Genomic DNA, 21,238 nt, shown 5'->3' with positions numbered 1-21,238 from the left:
TAAATTAATATATTTATTAGAAAAAATCCGATAGTTCTTTTTGGATGTACTTAACTTTATTTATATGTACTTAATGCGTATATTTAATTTGATTAAATACAGTGACTATGTTTCTTTGCACATTTACGATAAGACAATGCGAAAACATTATGTATGCACGTACCTAACTGCAAAGCTTGCTTTATAATTTTGTGTGATTTGTGTGGCTTGGATTTGTTTCTCGTTTGCAAGAGTTTTAATGTCTATTCAAAATATTTACAATTCACTAAGTTGTGGAATCATGCGTTGTGCGTTCTGTGGTAAAGCTTGCGCACCTGGAAACGCCGCTGCAGCGCAACTGCGTTATGGCAAAATCGAAACTAAGGAGGGCTCATATTGGAAACAAAAGTGCACAGATAATTATCAGATTGATGTCAATTGGCTCTCTTTGAAACAAAGGTAAGCTTGGAATGATTCATTTAAGGTTTTCGCTTATCAAATACATTCTGTATGTATTCAACGGCAAAACTATTTTAGTGATAATTTCAAAATCTGTTGAATGTGTTATACAATCCTATTTTAAGAAGACAAAAGATCCAATTGACATTCTTAATATTTTTGTTGTGTGTGACGAAACAGAGTAAGGGTAGAACTTAAAACGAGCATTAAATAATCGGATGTGTTTTGAGCTTTAGTGCTTCGGATCCTTGTTGTAGTCCACATAGACGCGTACTACCTCCCCGGAATACTTGCGCTGCGAGGGCATGAAGTAGAAGTCGGGCGTATCGGATCCACCGTTCTGTCGCGGATCGTCACGCGACCGGTCGTAGCCAGAGTCCCGATCGCGGTCCTGGCGCTGGCGCCGCTCCTCCTCCCTCTCGCGCTCGCGCTCCCTATCCCGGCTTCCTTGGCGCGCGGCCCGCCTGTCGTGGGTGTAGTAACCCGAGGGCTGCATGCTGGCCGGGCTCTGCTGGTATTGATGCGCCTGCCGCGGCAGGGAGTAGGCGCGCTCCGCATAGGAGCTCCGGGAATAGGGTGCTCCACCGACGCTGCTCTCTTGGGTGGCGCGTCCGTTGGTCCGACTGCCGTTGCCATTGGAGCTTTTGCCCTGACCGTTTGGACTCTCGTAGTACATCTGGGACTTGCTGGTGGGCGAATGGGACATGGGTAGTGTCGTCTGCTGGCTGCTCGTGGTCGACTGATGGCGGTTGCGCGACTTCTCCTTGCCCGTGGTGCTGTTGGTAATGTTCTTCTCCTCCGTTTCGCCATAAGGATCGAAGGCATAGTTGGTGTTCGAGGCGAACTCCTTCCAGGGCGAGTTCTGGATCAGTTTCTCCTGCAAGTACAATGAGAATTTAGCGTGATTTAGTTGAAATTTCGGTGGGCTTCCATCAAGTTACTCAGCCAGTCAGCAATTGGTGTGGGAATTTTGGGAATCGTTGGGTGGACCATGTACAACGCAGACAACAAGATTATATCACAAAATACTTTATCAAACAATTAAACTGTTCTGGGTTTTAAACTGTTCTGCAAAGGTGCCGGCGTTTGATCCGAAAATACAATATAAATAGAAAACAGATGCAGGAGGATTCTATCACAACAAAATAAATGGTTAATAGACGGTGAATTGTTCTGGGGATCTAGCATAGGATTTATAGAGCAGAGTAGGGATTTCAAAGATTCCAATTGCCCAAAATAGTTGGGATCTTACTTAGCACATATCAAATGCTGACTGGTCAAGAGAACCCGCACACAGATGAAGGCGAATGCAAGTGGATGCAAGGATGTTAATTAGATAGAACTGGAAACACAGAAATGGGTTAAGTAACAGTCGGAGAAAGAGAAGCAGATCTGAGATTACCGTCCAAAGGAGGCGGGGTGGTGGGTTAGGTGACAAGGTTAATACAACAACAGATACCACAGAAAATATATAGAGTTTTAAATTACCGATTTGGTTATGGAATTTTGATAAACGCGGCACCTACGCAGATGCAGATACAGTACATAATCAAGAGGTTTCCGGTACTTAAACTAACTACAAGATGGGTGGTTCGGTTCGGTTCGGATTAAAACGTAAATGCGCTTAAGGCAGCTGTAGCTGATGCTCGGTTTACAGGTGGATCGGGCAGTAGGGCAGTATTTCTAGGGCGTATATCTGTCTGATCTGATCTGAATTTAATTTGTAGAGTGAGTCTTTTATAGATCGCTAGAGGGCTGATAGTAGCGCTGGTGCTGTCGCTGTTGGTACATGCGCCACTCTTCGGGAATCACGTAAACCAGCTTTGAACGACACGGTTTCAATGGGGAAAGATTAATAAGAAAGGAATGAAAGACGCCAATTCGACACTGAGAAGAAGCAGCTTCAACAATTGCTGGCCATGCATTAATACTTACTGTCCATTAATGTCTTGATTTTACGATTTTATAGCGGATTTCTCTGTGTCGAAGTGGCTTTTGCTGACCTTATATGCTTAAGTTATCTCCATATTACTCACCTTCGTGTTCTTGCTCTTTCGCGATGTCTTCCAAATGGTGCAGAAGGCCTGGATCAACGCGATGAGCACCAGGGCCGCAATCAGTCCCAGGACGATGTACAAACGTGTCTCGGAGAGATCGAAGAAGGAGAGCAGTGTCTCCTTGGCATTGGGCTCGGAGGAGCTCTTGTCTACACGAAGAATAAAATAGGTCAGCTCATGAAAGCATTGTTATGCACGCTTGAGTTCTTACATTCCAATGCCTCAAAGTCCAAGAACTGAGGATCCACCGTTAGAGATCCCACGCGACCGGTGGCAATCTGATCCTTCAGAGCCGAACGAATCACATCGGCGTTCTTCTGGGCTGCTGCCTCGCTGGTTTTGTCCACCTCGTTGGTTTCTAACGCGTGCATCTTCTCCACATCCGCCTTGTCGAACATGGCCTGCACCTTGGCCACCATGGTGCTGCCCTCCCTGAAAGCAATTTACTCCATTTAATCCACTTCTACATTACTTAAGATCTATGGTACACTTACTTTTCAAAGCCCAGAATATCCGTTTTATAGTAGCCAGCCAAAGGACTTAGGATGCCATTGAATGAATCTGATATAGTGGCTGCCAGGTTGTTGAACTCCACGGTTCCCGGCTTCGGTGCCTCATAGGATTCGCCCAGGTTCATCAGCTTAACGGCCACGGCGTAAACAAGACGGCTTGGAGCCGGAGTGCTGGTGCCCACAAAAACGGACTCCAGTTCTGTGAAAGATAAGAATTAGTGAATGCCTCTTTATAGTTTAAGGTACCCCTTACCCTTGCCACAGGATTTGATGCAGACACGCTGAGAAGAGATTGGAGGAACCTGCTCGTGCTTGCGGATCTTCTTGTTCACCACATTGAAGGCACCGCCCAGAACCGGGAAGAATAGATAGAGGCAGTGGTCCTCAGTGAAGGACAAGTCCTGTTCGTCGTTGCTGATCCGCTTGCGATTGAACTCCAGAATGGTCACACCCTTTTCAATGCGTCCGGATGCGTTGTAGATGTCCTGGCGATCATCTAGCTTCGGCGAAGCGTAGCCCAACACCCAGGTGTCCATAAGGAAGGGTCTTCCGCTGCGTCCGTCCACCCAGCCAATGATCGCATCCGTCTGCGACATACGCTGGTCATCTCTGAAACCGATTCCCGTCCAGGTCTGCGTGTTCGACGTTTCAATGTGCCAGCGCATCTCGTCACCCTTTCCGGCCGTCTCCCAACTGGCGTAGTACTCGCAGGTGTGCTCCTGGGGAGAGCAGTTGGACGGATACTTCCAATGACCATAGCAATCGTTATCCAGCACATTGGTGCCCAGGTCGTTACGGTCTGTGCTCGTGGCTGTCTTTTCTTTTTCTGTTCAAGCATTGGTAAGTTAGAAAAGTGGTAAACAAAATCCTATACTATATTCTAGATTGTCTTTAGATTTTGAATTCGTTATGCTACCGAAATGTAGCCTACTACGAATGTAGACTACTTACCGAAGAAATTGATCTGGGTGACGCCTCGCTGCATTTGGTGTCCGTGGTACTTGAGTTCATCCTGCTTATAGAAGTTTTTGACAGTAGCGGTCTGTGTTTCCAGACCAGAAGCTGGCACATGCACATATGCCTCCGGCTCCTGACCCTTGGCCCAAATCACATGGGTGAGCGCATCGTCCAGGGTGTGATCGGTGGGTTCATTTGCGACCAGTTTCTTGCGGAAGATGATCGTGGTCACGCCATTCTCCTCAAAGCCCGTGCCCAAGGCCAGGTTTGACTTGCCGCCGAAGAACTCGTCGATGTGGGGCGTCGATCGGTCACGGCTGTAGTAGTCACCCACTCTGCTGGCCATTCCTCGGGCTGCTCCGATCACGATGTCCGTGCAGTCCATGCCGTTGAAGTCGTGGCGTGGTGTGTAGGGATTCAGGCGGTATTTGGGTGAATCTGTAAATCAATGTAGGATAATAGATTAATACGGATATCCTGATTGGATTAAGGTGTTCGATCCTTACCAGCTTCACGCCGTTGGCGATCTGACTTGGTGCTAACGCGATATGAAACACTTGTAGAAACTGAAGAGACACCCTTTTTAGCAAAATCTCCAGCAACTCTCTTGGATTTCGTACTCTGGGCCTCCGGCTCAGACTTCGGTTCCGGTTCACTTTTGGGTTCCGGCTCACTGGCTGGTTCTGGTTCGCTTTTGGGCTCCGGTTCGCTCTTGGGTTCTGGTTCACTCTTTGGTTCAGGCTCGCTAGTCGGCTCTGGTTCGCTCTTAGGTTCCGGTTCACTCTTGGGTTCTGGTTCACTCTTAGGTTCGGGTTCACTCTTGGGTTCGGGTTCACTCTTGGGTTCAGGTTCACTCTTGGGTTCGGGTTCACTCTTGGGTTCGGGTTCACTCTTGGGTTCGGGTTCACTCTTGGGTTCCGGTTCGCTCTTAGGTTCCGGTTCGCTCTTAGGCTCCGGTTCGCTCTTAGGCTCAGGCTCACTTTTTGGTTCTGGTGCGGACCTAAGCTCGGCTAATTGCTTAGGCTCTGGTTCGCTCTTGGGTTCGGGTTCACTCTTAGGCTCCGGTTCGCTCTTGGGTTCCGGTTCGCTCTTGGGTTCCGGTTCACTCTTGGGTTCCGGTTCGCTCTTGGGTTCCGGTTCACTCTTGGGTTCCGGCTCGCTCTTGGGTTCAGGCTCACTCTTGGGTTCCGGTTCGCTTTTGGGTTCCGGTTCGCTCTTGGGTTCCGGTTCGCTCTTGGGCTCCGGTTCACTCTTGGGTTCGGGTTCGCTCTTGGGTTCAGGTTCACTCTTGGGTTCCGGTTCGCTCTTGGGTTCCGGGGCAGAGGCTTCCAGAGTTGTGGTCAGATCTCCGATGTCCCGTATCAGCGGGAAGTTCTTGCACTCCGGTGTCATGCCACGTGGTCTCCAGCCCAAGCCCACCCACGACGTACTATTGACCTTAAGCACCATCTCGATCTCCTTCTGCTCCTCGAGCAGCCTCCAGTAGACGTGGTAGTCGGGTGAGAGCTCCTTTTTGGAGTACGAGGAGAGGTCGAGGCTTGTGCTCTTGTAGGGCGACCGTTTGTTGCATCCAATACCGAACCAGCCGAAGTTGCAGTAGCACTGTTTCTTAGGCAGCGAGGTTCCACCCAGATCCACGCACTTGCCCTGAACACCGCAATCGGAGTCGGCGGAGCACTCATCCTTGTACTGGTACTGCGGGCCATAGAAGTTCTTGTCGCACTTGCACCGCGAGGGGAAGTACTTGCCATTGCCGGAACAGGTCTCCTTGAAGTCCTTCCGCAGCTTGATGTCCACATCGGCGCAGGACCAGAAGCGATAGCTGGTGGTCCACTCATCTGCCTGGCGTAGCAGCCGAAGAGTGCAGTTAAAGCACTCAAAGTCGTTCGGTATCTTCACTTCGTAGGACTGGGCACTACAAACAGGAAGGTGTTCTAAGTCACATCACAATTGTACTTTGAATAAGCCATCTTCCGGGTGATACTTACGTGACATCAGTGCTCACAAACTCCGAGTTATTTACGTGGGGCGTTAGGTCCAGAACAGGTCGATCGAGGGCATCCAACAGTTGCAACCGAAAGCCGCCCTGGAAAAGTGAATGATAATTATTAATATGGTTGCGCCAAAACAATGACTGAGAACTTGTGATGCTTGTGGTGTCGTGCAGCCAGGCCACAAACATGGGAATCTCGAGACTCGGGGCTTGACTTTGACTGCGTGCATGTGAGGCAATCGTTCGAGAACGAATTCTCGGCTAATTAGCCCCCGGTGATGGAATAGGAACCCCAAAGGGGGCGTGTCTGCTCCCATTGCTGCGGATCCATCTTACCTTGTGCGCATAGGCCAAGTGCCAGGTGACGTTGAACTGCGTGCCAGAGAGCAGCGATGTGCGGATGGAGCCTGAAATTAGGAAAGCAGAGCGTGCTCAGTGGGCCGGTGATTACATGTGACAGTCGTCGAGTCGTTGAGTCGTTGAGTCGTTGAGTCGTCGTCCAGGGCCATCTATTTGCCCAGTTCCCTGCACATACATAATTAAATCCACTCCCCCTGGTATCGAACTGGTTCTGCATTGCCAGGCATCGAGTGCACCTGCATCTTGTCCACCCAAACTCCCCCGGCAAATTGTGCATGACAGCCCAGCTGACGACCTGGAATGCCAGTGTGCACCAGGTAGATAAATACATATAAACATTCATATGTGCATAGGCCCAGCCCCAACATCTTTGCGAGCCTGCCCAGACGCAGTGCATACTCGTCAGTTGCATAAGAGCCATGCGGTAATCTTCGCTGACCAGCTGTGAAAAAGTATGCTGGTGTGTTCGCTAAGAGGCACAGGGATGCACTAGCAAAAATGACTACTGTCTGGAGTCTTTAAGCCAATGCCATTGGGCCTTAAGCATATTTAGCAAATTCAATGAACACTCTTTGGTTGAGATCCTTGAAGATACCTCACTGGCATACAGCCAACATCATAGAGATTTTTCTCTGTGTCCAGATGGACATGAGGAGCTATCAATGCGCAGCTCGCACATCTTTTGGCAGCCAATACACGGCGAACGAGTCGCTAATTGAGGCCATTAAACGTTTATAGCGAAGCGCGATCTCTGAAAGCGAAAGGAGGAGTGTCACTTTCCCGATGTCCCCGCGCTTGTCTCGGCCAATAAGGAAGCTGCAAATTATGATTACTGCTGGCACGAGATCGCGCAGCCAGGTTAGCCAAACTCGCCGAGGCTGGGAACATAAAAACGGCTGACCACTTGAATCACTCGATGGCTGTTCGGTGGTCGTGCGGCTGCCAGTTGGTCATCCCGATATGGGCATAAAATGACATTTGAAGCGATGGACATGACGCCAAGTGGTTTGGTCTAACCCGCAATGGGGCATATGCAATGGAAGCGCCTCTGGCAACCACATTTTCCGAGTTCCTTTTTCAGGCTATTGAATGGTTCTGACTCTGCATCGAAAACAGCTAACGTCGTTTGTGGGTCACTGGATGCTTGTTCTGGGCAAAAAAGAAAAACTCTTGGTTTCTATGGCGCAACCAGCGGTGGAAATCAGCTCCACTCAGCTGGAAACCAACTGGGCTTCCCTTGTTGGCTTTTCTGGGCCACTGGGAAATGCAAATCAGTTGGAATCGAATGCGGATCAGTGCATTCTCAACATTTGATTGCACCTGACGGGCCGCAGACCTCACACAGCCTCCCATAACTCAGCCAGATTTCGCTTTGTTTTGACTCGAAACGGAAAGCCGCCAAACCAGATCGAGAAATGGGTTAAGCGACTATCGGCGCATAAATCGTGTGTTCCCATTAATAAATCGAAACAACGGCCAAATTATGCTCGAAAAGGGGCGGCAGACCATAGCTGCTCGGACCTCTCCGAATCGGAATCGCATCTGAATCCATGCACCAAATTAGCAGGTGTTTTTCGGTTATTTTTTTATGGGTTTCCCATGGTTCGGAGCGATCGCTCGAAGCTGTCTGGTTAATATTTTGTACGCCTTTTCGTGTTTCGCTTATACTCCGTCATATTTCCCATGAGCAGGCAGGCCCGCGAAAGTTGTTCACCTTTGCGTTTTGTTTTTGGAGGCTGCTCAGATTCGTTGTATCTGTATCTGTGTGTGCTGGTTGAGCTTGAACTCGCCGGCGACGTCTGGCCATTTCGAAAGTCCGTCCCGCTCGGCCGCTGGACCCAAAACGGTCGGGGCCGCCTTGACTGACCGCCCCATCTCCGGCGGAGATGCGCGTGAAATCGGTTTATAATTGATTGGAAACCTGGCTAATTTGATCGCAAACTGAATTCCATCGATCGACGGTGGGAGGGGCTAGCGGGCTCAGTGCTGATTGAATTTGGTGGCCTAATAGTGGTGCTTGCGTCAAGTAGAAGTGTTTTTATATTAAACAAATTTGATATATTTTCACACCGTATATATAATTAGTAATCGATTGTGAAATCGTTGGATATCAGAGATCCACTAAATGTATTTAAACACTGTGATAGCGCAGAATAAATCAATATTGAAGGAGATATTTGAAACTTTTATAAAATGAAGACCTGCAGTTTTCTGGAACTCATCACTCTGGACTTGGGTGGAGTAGACCCCGGCGGGTATTTCTTAATGGGTGGCATTACATCATGCAACCCCCCCCACCATCCACTTCCTAACTCTGCTCCCCCCGCAAGGCAATTTGCTGCTGTTGATAGAAGAATGTTCGCTTGCATGCATTCTAATTGCATGGGGCCAGAGAGGAAAAAATCAACAGCCAAATATGGACGACGCCTCGCACGAAGCCGTAAGCAAACACTTCCGCCTTGCAGACACTGCACTGGGCTGCACTGTACAGGGTGCACTGCGAAAGGTTGACAAATACACTTCCAGACAGCGTTCGCCTCGCCTAACGAAGCGTTGCGCTTGCGCCGCGGAGGGCAATAAATTTCAGCATTTCTTGCCGCCAAACGAGGGGGGAGGGGTGCGGGGCGCAGTGGCATAAGTAACGTGCCATAAAATTCATTTCGCTTTGGCAACCCTACACGGGCAGTCTTTTGCCACCGTTCGACGTGGTGGTCGCCACTGCCACAAACCAACCTGACCAAGTGGCTGAAGTCTGCAGATCTTGGCAGCTCTTGATGTGGCACGGAGCACAAAGCTTAGGACTTACAGTATAAAATCATACATAAGGTAAGTTGTCATGTTGCACCAGGATATGCAACTATTATAGACATTTCTAAGCTATGTTTCAATTGAAGTAAATCTTAATTTCCAAGAAAACAAAATAGTGATTAGCACACATTGTTTTCCTCTGTGCACTATTTGCATTCGCTGTGGTGTAGCCACTGCTACTGTGGTCAAGGAGTTTCGCTTTGGTTAATTGCTCGTGACGTTGGCTCGGCCAGCCCCTTAGGAGGCCTCCGACCGATCCGATCCACTCCAAACCGCTCCTATACTCGTACAGCCCAATCCAATCCATTGCGATCCGATGCACTGCTCCACAGTCCACTCCACTTGCCAGTTGGTATTTATGGCCTAAAATGCACTGCGGTGCAGATGCATTTCAATGTGTGAGCGTGTTCTGTGCTCCGCTCGTGGAGCTGGCTACTTGTGCATTCCCCAGCAATATTACGTATACGTAGCGATGTCCGTGTCGCCGGCTTAAATGTCATTTATGACCAGCGCTCTCATTGATATTCTGAATGGTCCACAATGCGACATTTCGCTGCAGGATTTAGCCTAAAATATGAGCTCGACTGCGGTTCGCAGTGATAAATGGCCATCGGTTTCTGTCGCGAGTCGCGACAACAGCGATGATAAATCTCTTTCGGAGCTTATTGAATGTTGCTCAAGTCGGTGGCTGCGGTTGCTGCGTTTGCTGCTTTTGCGGCTGACTAATTGACATTTGCATTGAGCTGATTGCTCTTCTAATTATCGGAGCCGATGTTGTGTCAACTCCATTGGATGGCTGCTGGATGGTTGGATTGTTAGATTGCCGGATTGCCCAACCGATGTTCGCTGGCATCTGCCGACATGTGACACAAGAGGCGACCACAACTTGACCTCCATTCCAGCGCACTCAGCACGCCAGCAGACAATTACAAGCCAAGAGAAGAAAAAAAGCGACATGAAAACAAAGCCAAATCAAAACAAATCGTGTGCCAGCAGACACTGAGACAAAGGCTGTGGCAAAGAGTGTCAAACACGAACAAATTGAGATGGATTAGATTTGAGAGGCTGCACTGGATTTTCGAGAGGGGCCAGCGCAATGCAAACAAGATGCAAGACGCTGCGCAGAGGTCAGCAGTCAGTCAGTCAGTCAGTCAGTCAGTCAGTCAATCGGTCCCCATTCCAATCCCGGCGTTTTTGTGGCCTAGTGAACCAGTTGCCAGATGCCGATGATGATGATGCTGATAGAAAGGGCAGCAGCAGCAGCAAAACAACCTCAGCCTCATTTGGTTGTCACTGTCAGTTGCAGATACATCTTGTAGATACAGCGAACCATCTGCAGATAGATCGTGTAACTAGATGGACTAGGTTTTAAACATTTTGAACACCGAACTAGTTGTATTGGATACATCCAGCTACATCCTTCATTATTGAAAATAACTCCATCTACAACCTTCGATAAAGTTGTCAACATTTTCGTCATGCCGTAATCGCGGCTGGTGGCCGGAATAAGTTGCTGCCTGCCAATCAACACTCTCTGCCTCCGGGGACTTCTGTGTGCCGTAATGCACAAGTGAAAGTTTTTCACTTGCAGCATGTTGCATTCCACTTTGCCTCTCGTCGGCGCATACATCATCATCAAGGCGGCCAGTGAGCTGGAGCGGCCTAAACCGCAGTTGCAGTTGCAGTTGCCATGGCTGAGACCTGCTTTTTGGCCAGCTCCAGACGCGTTTGGCAGGCTGCAGCAAACAGAAATCAGCAAACAGCGAACAGCGAACAGCGAACAGCAGTTGCAGCCGCAGGCGAAGGCAAAAGTTGTCATGCCCCAAAATGGGTTAAACGTGCCGCCGTTGCCCACGTTGCGTATACGCAATGTGCGCGCGTATATATAATTAAAAAACCGGGCAAAACAAAGCGAAATGAAATTGCAAACGAAATTGAAATTGAAAACGAAAACCCAAACAAAAATATGGGCAAAAGTGCTGCGCACAAAAATGTCGCTCAACGAGTTGTGCACACCACACCACACACCACAGTATACAATGTATGCACATTATTGGAGTGTGTGAGCCATACTTTATGGGCATATCCATGGAAATTGATTTGGCATTTTGATGCGGCACACGTGTTCCACTCGCCAGTTGCTAGTTGCCAATTACCAACGAACTCAAGGCAATTGTCGGCTTCGAGTCTACTGTCTATAATTGATATGCAAACAATATCGATGGGACTAGCCCAAAAAAAAAAAAGCATACAGAAAGAGAGAAACAAAAACCGCTTGAAATCAAAAGTGTTATTTTTATTTATTTTCGAAAGTGCACAAGAGCTCGAAGCGCCAACGATCATATCATAATCGTAATGCTCATAATTTGTGTGACCCAATTTCTTTGGCTGCTCCGCAGTGGATCCCCACTCACCTGCGAACAAGTGAATGGCGGTCGAGTGGCTTCTCCCCGCTCGCGATATGCAAATTAATTGGTAACACTTTGCAACAATAACAACGGAGCCAACAATAACAACCGCCAGCTGCATTGAGCAACATGTATGGCATATACTCGCAAGTATAACAATAACAACGGAGCATAAGCATATGCATATGCACATTATGCAAGCGAGTGCAGAAGCAAAAGTTTTCAGCCGCAAACTGCACGTCTCTGAATTATGAACACATTCAGGCAGCGTGCAGTGCGTTTCACAGGTGTAAGTCATTAGCAGCCTCGCTCGAGTGACATGCATCGATATCATTTCCATGGATTCAAGGCCTCAGCTCGCGGAACATTGTGGTTGTGGTAGCATTTTCAACTCGTTTCAAACAAAATTATGAACGATCAATGCAACCAAATGCCAGCTACCAACATCATTTAGTAATTCTTATATTGCAATTTATATAATAATTTTATGCAGAACCATCCTGCAGCTCTTGCTTAAGCTTATGAAACGCACTGTTTTCCTACCGCTGTATGTGTGAATTGAACGTGCTTGACCAATTACAGTCGGCAAACAAAGCGCACATAACCAGGCGTAATAAGCCATAATATTATAATCAAAGCGTGCCTGGCAGACGAGCTGGTAAACCAACAAAAGTTGGCCAACAATTGGCAATTGGGAAATGCACTTTCTGTGCTGCCTTTTTTTCCCACGAACTACATTTTATTCAGAGCAATGCATTTGCATACGACTCATTACATTTTAATCGAACTCGTGCTTATAATATAGATGGAATTTTCGCTAGCTTTGATAGAGTGGTAAATATTTGAGTTTGAAATTAATGTGTTTTCGTGACACATTTCTGTGCATTTAGAACGATTAACACATTCCAAGTTATTTTTAAAGTTTACTAAAAATGAGATACATTGGGATTTATATACCCTTTTCCCTATCGATGTGGATTGGCTAACTATTGATCAGTGTACTTTTACCCCTTCTAGGCTATCCCAAAATCCAGGTTACTTTCCTAGCAAACAAAGCTCCACGCGGAACACTCACCTTTGGGCATGCCACATGGCGCCTTCGTGCGCGCATTGTCCAGAAAGTCCAGGTCGAACTTGCGGGCAGGTGGATAGGTGAGGGCCACATGGGCCTCCGATCCGAGGTATCCGAGGTAGCAGCACCAGGTGGCGAGCAGCAGCAGGCCTCTTGTGGTCCATGCGAATGGCGAATGTCTTGTGCTTTGTATAGACATTTTGTATAATTTATTTCTTTACAATACAAAAATCGGCGATTGTCGGGGAGTTTCCTTTCGCATTAGCACCGCTTGGCGTGTTTATTGAAGCGCTTCTCTTTCTCTTCTTTTGTGCAATTGATTTTTACGGGGATTTTGGCGGTGTTTTGGCAATTATATAATTAATTTCGCCACAAATTGGACGCACATCTCAGCCGGCAAACGGTTGACTCTGAAAGAAGAAGGGAGATTTATAGAGAAATATTTATTAGCCAAGAATTGCAAAACTTTTGGGAACTGAAGCTGGAGTGTCTGGCAGATGGATCTGTGAAAATGATTTGTTGCATTGGCCCAAACAATGACAAGGAAATTTCCCACCACGGACCATTCAAGTTTCTTTTGGCCAAAAGTGCCGAAAGTGTCGAAAGATGCATACGTTTCTCTTTTATTTTTGCTCGCAGATTTCCAGTGTGACAGGCAGATACATCGAAGTGATCCTCCTGAAGTGCGGTTCAATGCCCCATGGGAATTAAAACGTGGATATGGCTATCCAACGCCTTCGCCAGCGAGTGAAATCGAAGGTCTTGCCGCGTTCAACAAACTAATCAAAGCCAATGACAGCTGCCTCCAAAGCGCCGAGCTTAGAAACTATGAGATACTCAGCTACTCAGCTACTCAGATACTTAGCTACTTGGGCATTGCTATTGACGTTTCTAGCGCCAAAGTCCGCCAAAAAAAAAAAAGCTGGTCTAATGAAACGACATAAATCACGGGACCGAGCTACCTGCTGTGGGATTGGTTTTATTTGTATTTTTATTCGTGTGGCCCCCGGACTAAACGACAACAAATGGCGTTGAAATGGGCGTAAAAATGTGGCACGCTGGGGCCAATTGTTTGGATATGGAGGAGAATGGTGCCACAGTTTTGACAAGCAAATTGCATGCTGCATGAAATCTCTGTTTTCTTGTCCCAAGATAAATCAACGACAATTGGTGTTAGTTGGTCTCGGGGTCTGGCTGATTGGCGAATATCTCCACGAATCTCCGCAATTGGGAACGGCAAGCCTCTCCAACTTGACCACCGCTCCGCGGTGCTCCACTTTTCCCAGTGACATCTCAGTTAAGCAGCGGTGGCACCCAGTAATCACCGACTCATTGTCCAATGCCAGACCCCCAGAAATATCTACTCAAGATGTATACATCCATATACGAGTATATACATATATATAAACATTTTTATAAGCCATAACGGTGCGGCAACGACTTCCGAGGCGGCAGCTGACGCTTTGGGTGACCGCCTCGTTTGGTTTTGATTACTCGTACTCTAGACCAACTCTCGAACCTGGCCAACAACTGTCTGGCATTGAGAGCAGCGGCACAATGGTAACAACATCAGCAACATCGACTGTGACGACCACATGGCTTGACATTGAAGTCGCCAAGCAAAACAAAATCGAAAAGCATGTAAAAAATGTTAATTAAGACTCGGCGCACACGAGCAAATGGAGTCGCATAAGTCGGGTATCGAGTATCTGGAGCAGACTGTGCCACTGGGCTAGAACTATGTGTTGAACTACTAACTGGAAATTTGATGCCACTCATAAATCTTTCTGATGGGCAAACCAATGAAAAAGTTAAGTTAATTGCACGCCTATAAGACAAAGTTACGAAATAGAAGTGAGTACTAGCTGTAGCTTAACTTTAATCTCATCTTTGTTCATTAGCTAATGATAAGTAATCTCCGCAATCAGAGATTTGTCATGACCATCTGAAAGTTTGACCCGCTTGGTGTTGAAATCGATCTGCGCTCTTTGTGCAATCCAATCTTCCCACATTTGGGGCAAAAGCAGACCATAAGTAAACTAATGGCGCCCAGCTGGAGACGCCGCTGCCAAGAAAACTGGGCAACTGCGGGCTGGAAAACTGCGTGATGCCAAGCCAAGCCAAGCCAAGCCAACTGACGGCTGCTCGGCTGCTCGGCTGGCCGGGCTGTCATGAGTTGGCCAAATCGGAGGTTCGTTACCCAACTAACTGACTAAGGGAAATCGCTTGAGCCTGGAGTGGAAGTTGGAGCCGACTTAAGGGGCTCAGGTGAGCAATTACTTTAATTGAATTGCCTCTCGAGTGCTTTGCATTTCCACTAATTAGAACTGAGATGTAATTAACGAGCCGCTTGGCCGCAGAGCAAATGCCAAAGCGAAACAGATTCGAATGCAATTCACACGCCATTAAATTGAAGTCTTCAACGCGACTCGACTTCAACGACGAGGCGAAACACTTTGGATGAAAAGAACACTTGACTCGGTTTCTACGACATATCGATTATGGCCAACCGAGCTGCGGACATAAACATTTGGCCACGCTACTCATGTTCGATTCACGGCGACAGCGAGTGGAAAAAATGCAGTCCAACTGGTTACGAAATATTCGAAAAGCTCATTCATGTTGGGCCTCAGATACGATTTTCAAAATACGCCAGCCACCGACGTTTGTATCTGTATCTGACTCTGTATCTGTATCTCTATGTGCAAATGTATCTGTGACTGAGTCGCCTTTGGTGTGAGTGTAGCTGGGCACCGGAAACCGGTTAGTGGCCCCAAAACAAAATATATTAATGGATCGGCGATAAATCGACGCTATCGCACCCGGCCAAAGTCGGACTCTGGGGCGGCAAGTGTATCGCCTATGGCCGCTCCCAAAAGACCCCTAAATTAGAGCCCCCGATCTGCGGCACACTCTTGGCCAAAAGACTCCACTCCGCTCCATTTCCAGCCAGCCAAATTAGAGAATAACATGGCAGCCAGCAATTCGGCGGGATAAGTACAAAATGGCTAAGTAAAAGAGCCGAAATTGATTTTAAATGGGACCGCGTTGGCCATTGGCGATTGTGTAACCACTTAGCGGCCGGGGGAGGGGTAACAAGGAAGACAGCCTCGCAAAGATTCGACAAACATAAGAGGTAGTAACCACGGTCAACAGACACTGTGCTCAAGAACAACACTTTCACGCTTCATTCTACACACTCCATAAAAACCATACACTCAATATGCACTATAATTATAATGGACTTCTTCCAGTTTCCTTAGAAAATAAATTTCTCTTAGCAAAGTTTTGAAATCGTAAACGAAAAAAAAGGAATCATTTTTGTAATCAGTGTGAAATGACATTTAGGCATACTCGCCAGTGTTATTGCCCATTAAAATAAGGAATCTATTTCGAAATTGATTAGCGGGCAAACTTTCGAATCGGGCGCTTCGGCCAAGCAGTTCGATCTCTTGGTCGCCGCACCACCCGGCGTATGGGTGATGTGTGGATTTTGGCCAGCGGCTGCTAACGGTCCATGTGACTGGCTACTCGATGGGAGCCACTCAGATCTGGCGGCTGCTGTGTGGTGCGAAAATCAGCTCGTCATGTTGGTTGTGCGAGTGCTGTTTGCGTTAAACATATCGTGTTTGGATTTCTATTTGCGCGAAATTTCTCAACTTTAATGTCACGCACCACGAATCCGCCACCGAACTTGGACGCGGAGTCGTCGTCAATAATATGTGATTGACAAACATGTGTGCCAGGTTGGCTCATTATAATTACTTGAGTGCACAGCGAAAAAATGTTTCGTTCAAAGTGGTGCTCAATGAACCGAGGAAATAATTTTATATTTACTCCACTGAAAATTGATTCAATAAGTGAAGCAGAGACTTCTGATGATAAACTAAAAGTGCTAATGCCCACTAATCAATTCCGTTGGCGGAGTCCACAGCTCGATGACATCTTCGGTTCGCAGTGAAAGTTACCGGAGTCGAATCCAAGTTTTTCATTGATTTCTGTTTATTTTCTATTTCACCTTCGATTTCGACGTGGATGACTCGGAATGCAACTGAAGAAAAGCAAACACAAGCGCACAAGGCAAACAAACCGTCACTTTCGATGGTTTTCGATCAATTATGAAAATTAAGCCATCACCAAGTTGACAAATGATACCAACTTTGGCACCAACTCTGGATACCAAATACATGTACACCGTATTAGACCCACACATTTCCGATACGTTGACATCGCGACCAATTTCCGCTGATTAGCATAGTGGGACCGTGTAATCCCGTCCAACTGGTGCAGCCAGTTTGTCTCCGAGGGTCTTTCGCTTTCGGCGGATGAACGTATATCCGAAATTAAAGTAATTCCATAGTTGGGCTCTTGATTTCTTCGACTTTCACAAGAACAAGCTACACGGGTTTCGAGGATCGGGGTCACCTGTGGGGTCAGGGTGAATCCAAGGGTTAAGCCGCGGCCAACCAGCGAACAAACAGACAAACGACAAGCGTTTATTTGCTGTCGCTTTATGGCCATTAAACTTGATCTCTAAACTGGCGAGAGCCATCCAAAGTACTTGTATCCGCAGCCGTAGTAAACTTTGTCTATAAGATCGTATTTCAAACTGCCAGCGCAGAGATTAAATGATGGCCGTTTCGGCTGAGTGGGCCTTTGTTATTAGAAGGCAGACGGCAGACGGCAGAGGGTTAAGAGGTGCAGGAAAATCGCTGACAGCTTTATTATGTTTGTTTTTGTTTGCCCCCCACTTAGGCGGATTTATACACAAAGCAATTCAGATCCTAAATGATACTTATTAGACTCAATGATAATTTGTTTATAAAAAATAATGCCTTTTTGTATGTGTGCTTCTCCAAATCATTATGAAATGTGTACATATAAATAAGCTAAGGAATGTATGATGTCCACAGCTGCTGGCTAAATATGCCTAACCTTTTTTAACTAAAAAGTTACTACATTTGGTTGTAAAATGTCATTAAATCAATGAAGCCGACTGCCTTTTGCACTAGCTAAAATTAAATTCACGACTTTACGTGGGCCATAAAAATTGATTCGATCGAGTCGCAAATCGTATTTATAAACATTAAATCATTTGCGAGGCACTCAGACCGCCCTTCTCGCGGCTCCACTTTTGTGCGAATTCATCGCAGCGATTGGCGTCAGACGATCGCAATGACATCCCCGATTCACAATCGCAGTCGCATCCACCTGTTAATTTATTAATGAGTTGCAGAAACCTGTTCGGGCTTTACATAAATACCCGTGTATAATTTTTACAAAATTTGCCCGGCAGTCGTTAACGGCAAATGCTTTTAAACTCTCTTTTCTTGGTGAATCGCGAGAATAACTTTCGCAAAAATCCATAAAAAAAACATTGGTCTTCAGCAGAGGCATTTGTGTGTCAGTTGGGGCGTGCTGGCCAAGTTGTATGAGTGCCATGAGTGTAATTGGCCAGCATAGGAAATTAGCATACAAATCTAAGGTCAGTCGACGAACGCCTTACGCATTCGAAGTGATTTAAAGCCAGCTGTACAAGCTGGCTGTACACGAGCCGTGTTTGTTTGATTTTGTTACGGTCATTTTGCGTAATCCGATGTGCTATTATGACCGTTTACACGGGCCGCTTACAAAAATGCGCGGCATTGAACGGCTCGCGGCTCGCGGCTCAAATGCCAATCCACATGGGCCCAATACAAAAGACTTAGGCAACGAACGCGGCAGCATCTCGGCAGGGACAGCGTAAACAAAATGATAAAAACGATACAAAAATTCAACTAACTGCCATTATAAACAATTTGGCAAATGAATGCGAAATATTCGTTATAAAACTGGCACATACGAGTCGAGTCGAGTCGAGTATATGGTATGGCCGAAAGTGCTCAGGTTCGTTTCGAACAAGTGTACAAGTGTACAAATTACAAATTGGTTTTCGTCCGACTTTGACAGTTCAAATTACTTCTGAAGAGTCAAGATGCGCTCCAAGGTTCCCCCACCTGTGCCGTGTATATGTTACCAACCAGTTTGTTTAGCCAAGTGGACCCCACCCACCTCCTCACCCTCGAAACGACCATTAGACAAACCTGCCCGACGTCGAATCAGATTCTGATTCTGGTTTCGTTTGCCCTCGCGCATTCTCACTTTTTGATTTTTCTTTCGGTTTTTTGTTTTGGCCGTTGGCTTTTTGTTTAAAGCTGTTACTTTTCGTGGCTTATTGGCATTTTTTTTGGTTTATTGGGCGCTGGAATTCGCTGCGTGTAAGTATGTTAATAATAGAGCTTGATGCGAGTGCCAGTGAATACGCTTTTAATGCCACCAAAAAAGTATGAGGGACGCGGCTCATTGAGAACCTGCGTGGTGTGGGTAGCCTGCCACAATCTCACACCGACTTGCTCGGCCTCATGTGCCTGTGTTAGGCATTAGATGTTGGTGGATGCCATCCGGTTTTGGCCTTTGCAGCTGCCAATGCTGCTCGGCTGCATTCCGGGCATGACTAAGAGAGCCGCGAGCCGCGAGTCGCGGGAGTTATTACCCTCAAGGTCACTTCTGCCTAGGCTTCTGTTTCTCCGGCGGTCCAATCTCGGCATGACACGGCACTGTGTGGTCAAATCGATAGTGCGCAAATAGAAATAAGACTCAACAAGGTGATCATCATTGTTGAAAGTGTGAATGTCGAAGGGGTTTGTGCGAAGTGTGCGCCTTTTTAGGCGGTAAGTTCTTAAACCATGTTCATGTTACAATATTATATTATTATTGATTTCAATACTAATTGATAGGTGGATCTACTTCTGTAGTTATTATATACTTCTTTTGATAGTTTTAGGTCCCTTAGCAGCATACCATACGTAGGTAATATAATATGATCACTGTTCAGCCAAGTAAAACCATAATATTCAACTAATAGAAACTGATTTTTCTCCATGTACCTACACCCAGCTCTACGCCTGATTGGCTTAGAGGGTCAGCCATTAGCCGGGAACTTAGCTAAGCGGCTTAAATGGAATGGAGACAAACAGTTATCGAGGTGATGAAAACAAAGGAGAATTAATTAGATTCCGCTGCCGGATAAGTCAGACTAATGAAAGCTAAGAAGTCGAATTCGAAGTCGAAGTCGCCAACGGAGTTGGTCTCTGGAATACAGGTGACTCAGTGCGAGTTCGATGTTTCTTTTCATTTGCCTGTGATTAATGGACTTACAGAGCGTATACGCGATTTCTGCGCTCATGCCATTCTTGGCCGACTCGCCCGGAATTGGTTTTTAGAAGTGATCTCATCTGCCGCCGCAGCTTCGGTTCTGGCAACCCACATCGATCTCCGCGGAACAATCCCAAAAAGCAGTTGTCAGCTGCCAAATGCTAATATGCTATAAATTATGCCTGCCACAGTGTGTGCGTATCATATCGAATTGAATCGAGTGTGTCTATAATTACACAGGCTTCGTGGCGAATTTCACTTTTTTCCCTTCTTCCGCTGCGACATGTGCAGGGAATTCCAAAATAAGCGCCCGTTTGCATTGCCAATTCAGCGAGCATTCCTGCTGCTTCTTTTGCTTGGTCTTCCTGCAAGGCACATATATGTACATGTGTAGGTTCAAGTACGTATGTATGTGGTACATGGCCACACACAACAGCAGAAACTACACGTCGAGAAAAGATGTACACATTAATATGTGAAACTTCAAATTATAACAAGGCTATATCATTTGATAGATTGTTTCAAAAACAACATAGCCTGAAACGATTTGCGCCAACTATAGTATTTAAGATTATGAAGCATAAGCCATCCTATCTTATTTTTATAGATGTACTCGTATAAATGGCTTCAGAGAAGGATGCATTCCAGGAACACTCACCTGAAGGAGGAGGACGAGCCGCCGTGGCAAATGCCAGTTAAGATGTGGGCGGCGATAAGTTACGAAAAATGCAGGCGCACTGCGAGATCGCAATCCGAATCGGAATCCAAAGCTAATCAAAAGTTGCAACACGCACGCGCTGCGTCGAGGGCCAACGGGGCGGATGAAGGGTGGTGGAGACCACGACACACGATCAAAGTCAAAACAATGCAGCCGCGGCACTTTAAACTCTTTTTTTGTTGTTGTTTGGTTTTGGTTTCTTCAGCGTTCTCCGCTGGGGATGCACACCGCGCAGTTGCAATTCCAATTCCAATTTGCAGCGGATTGCACCCACAGGTAGTAGTACTGAGTACTTTACACTCGGCGTGTTTGTGTGGGAGGTGATGTGTTAATCAATCAACGAGCGCGCATCGAAGGTACACTATTTGCCACATTGATTTGGTTACTTCTGGCGGATTGTTTTTTTCGATTTCTCGTACTTTGTTGCAACGGCTGTACGTGACTGCCGCGCACTTGCACAACGACCACAAAAATCCAGGGGATCCACGCTCCGGAAGGCACGAAAAATGCGACGACACCGCAAAGCGCAGCAGGAAATCGCAGACTCAAGCGCACCACACGTCCGCACTCCAGTGCGTCTCGATCGAAACTGAGCATCGGAGCGGAATGCAGTTGAGCTGCTCAGCAGGTGAAGCGCTCTCACCTGAAGCTCTGCGCGAAGCTCTCTCTGCGCTCGTTTCTCCCCGGATCTGGCAACGCCGAGAGCTCAGCTTAGGTTTCA

At 46.9% G+C, this 21,238-nt stretch overlaps 1 protein-coding gene across 2 annotated transcripts; it reads right to left on the bottom strand.

Moving 5' to 3' along the window:
- Window positions 1–34: 34 nt before the first annotated feature.
- Window positions 35–21,090, bottom strand: LOC122614932. Of its 2 annotated transcripts, XR_006325772.1 has the most exons (12): window positions 20,458–21,090; window positions 12,609–13,015; window positions 6,294–6,364; window positions 5,953–6,050; window positions 4,471–5,879; window positions 3,959–4,402; window positions 3,261–3,833; window positions 2,990–3,206; window positions 2,707–2,927; window positions 2,475–2,644; window positions 1,927–2,259; window positions 1,183–1,315 (listed from the first exon to the last, which is right to left on the bottom strand). XR_006325772.1 is itself a non-coding variant. In XM_043789689.1 (11 exons), the coding sequence occupies exons 2-11, from the start codon at window positions 12,802–12,804 to the stop codon at window positions 671–673; spliced, it is 4,044 nt and encodes a 1,347-aa protein (XP_043645624.1). In that variant the 5' UTR covers window positions 12,805–13,015; window positions 20,458–21,090; the 3' UTR covers window positions 35–670. The 2 variants fall into 2 exon arrangements, 1 of the variants encoding a protein (XP_043645624.1); XM_043789689.1 differs by lacking the exon at window positions 1,927–2,259 and having other exon boundaries at window positions 35–1,315.
- Between the last annotated feature and the right edge of the window lie 148 nt (window positions 21,091–21,238).

This window comes from Drosophila teissieri, chromosome 2R (genome assembly GCF_016746235.2).
Source record: "Drosophila teissieri strain GT53w chromosome 2R, Prin_Dtei_1.1, whole genome shotgun sequence".
Lineage (NCBI taxonomy): Eukaryota > Metazoa > Arthropoda > Insecta > Diptera > Drosophilidae > Drosophila > Drosophila teissieri.
The sequence above is the reverse complement of the archived record's forward strand: the minus strand, read 5'-3'. Positions and strand labels throughout refer to the sequence as shown.

Excerpts from the sequence above, each read along its gene's own strand:
- LOC122614932 (XM_043789689.1), bottom strand. The coding sequence starts at position 12,804 with ATGTCTATACAAAGCACAAGACATTCGCCATTCGCATGGACCACAAGA. Across the intron at positions 6,051-6,293 it reads ACTTGGCCTATGCGCACAAG|GGCGGCTTTCGGTTGCAACT; the intron begins GTAAGATGGATC and ends TCACTTTTCCAG. Across the intron at positions 2,928-2,989 it reads GATATTCTGGGCTTTGAAAA|GGAGGGCAGCACCATGGTGG; the intron begins GTAAGTGTACCA and ends AATTGCTTTCAG.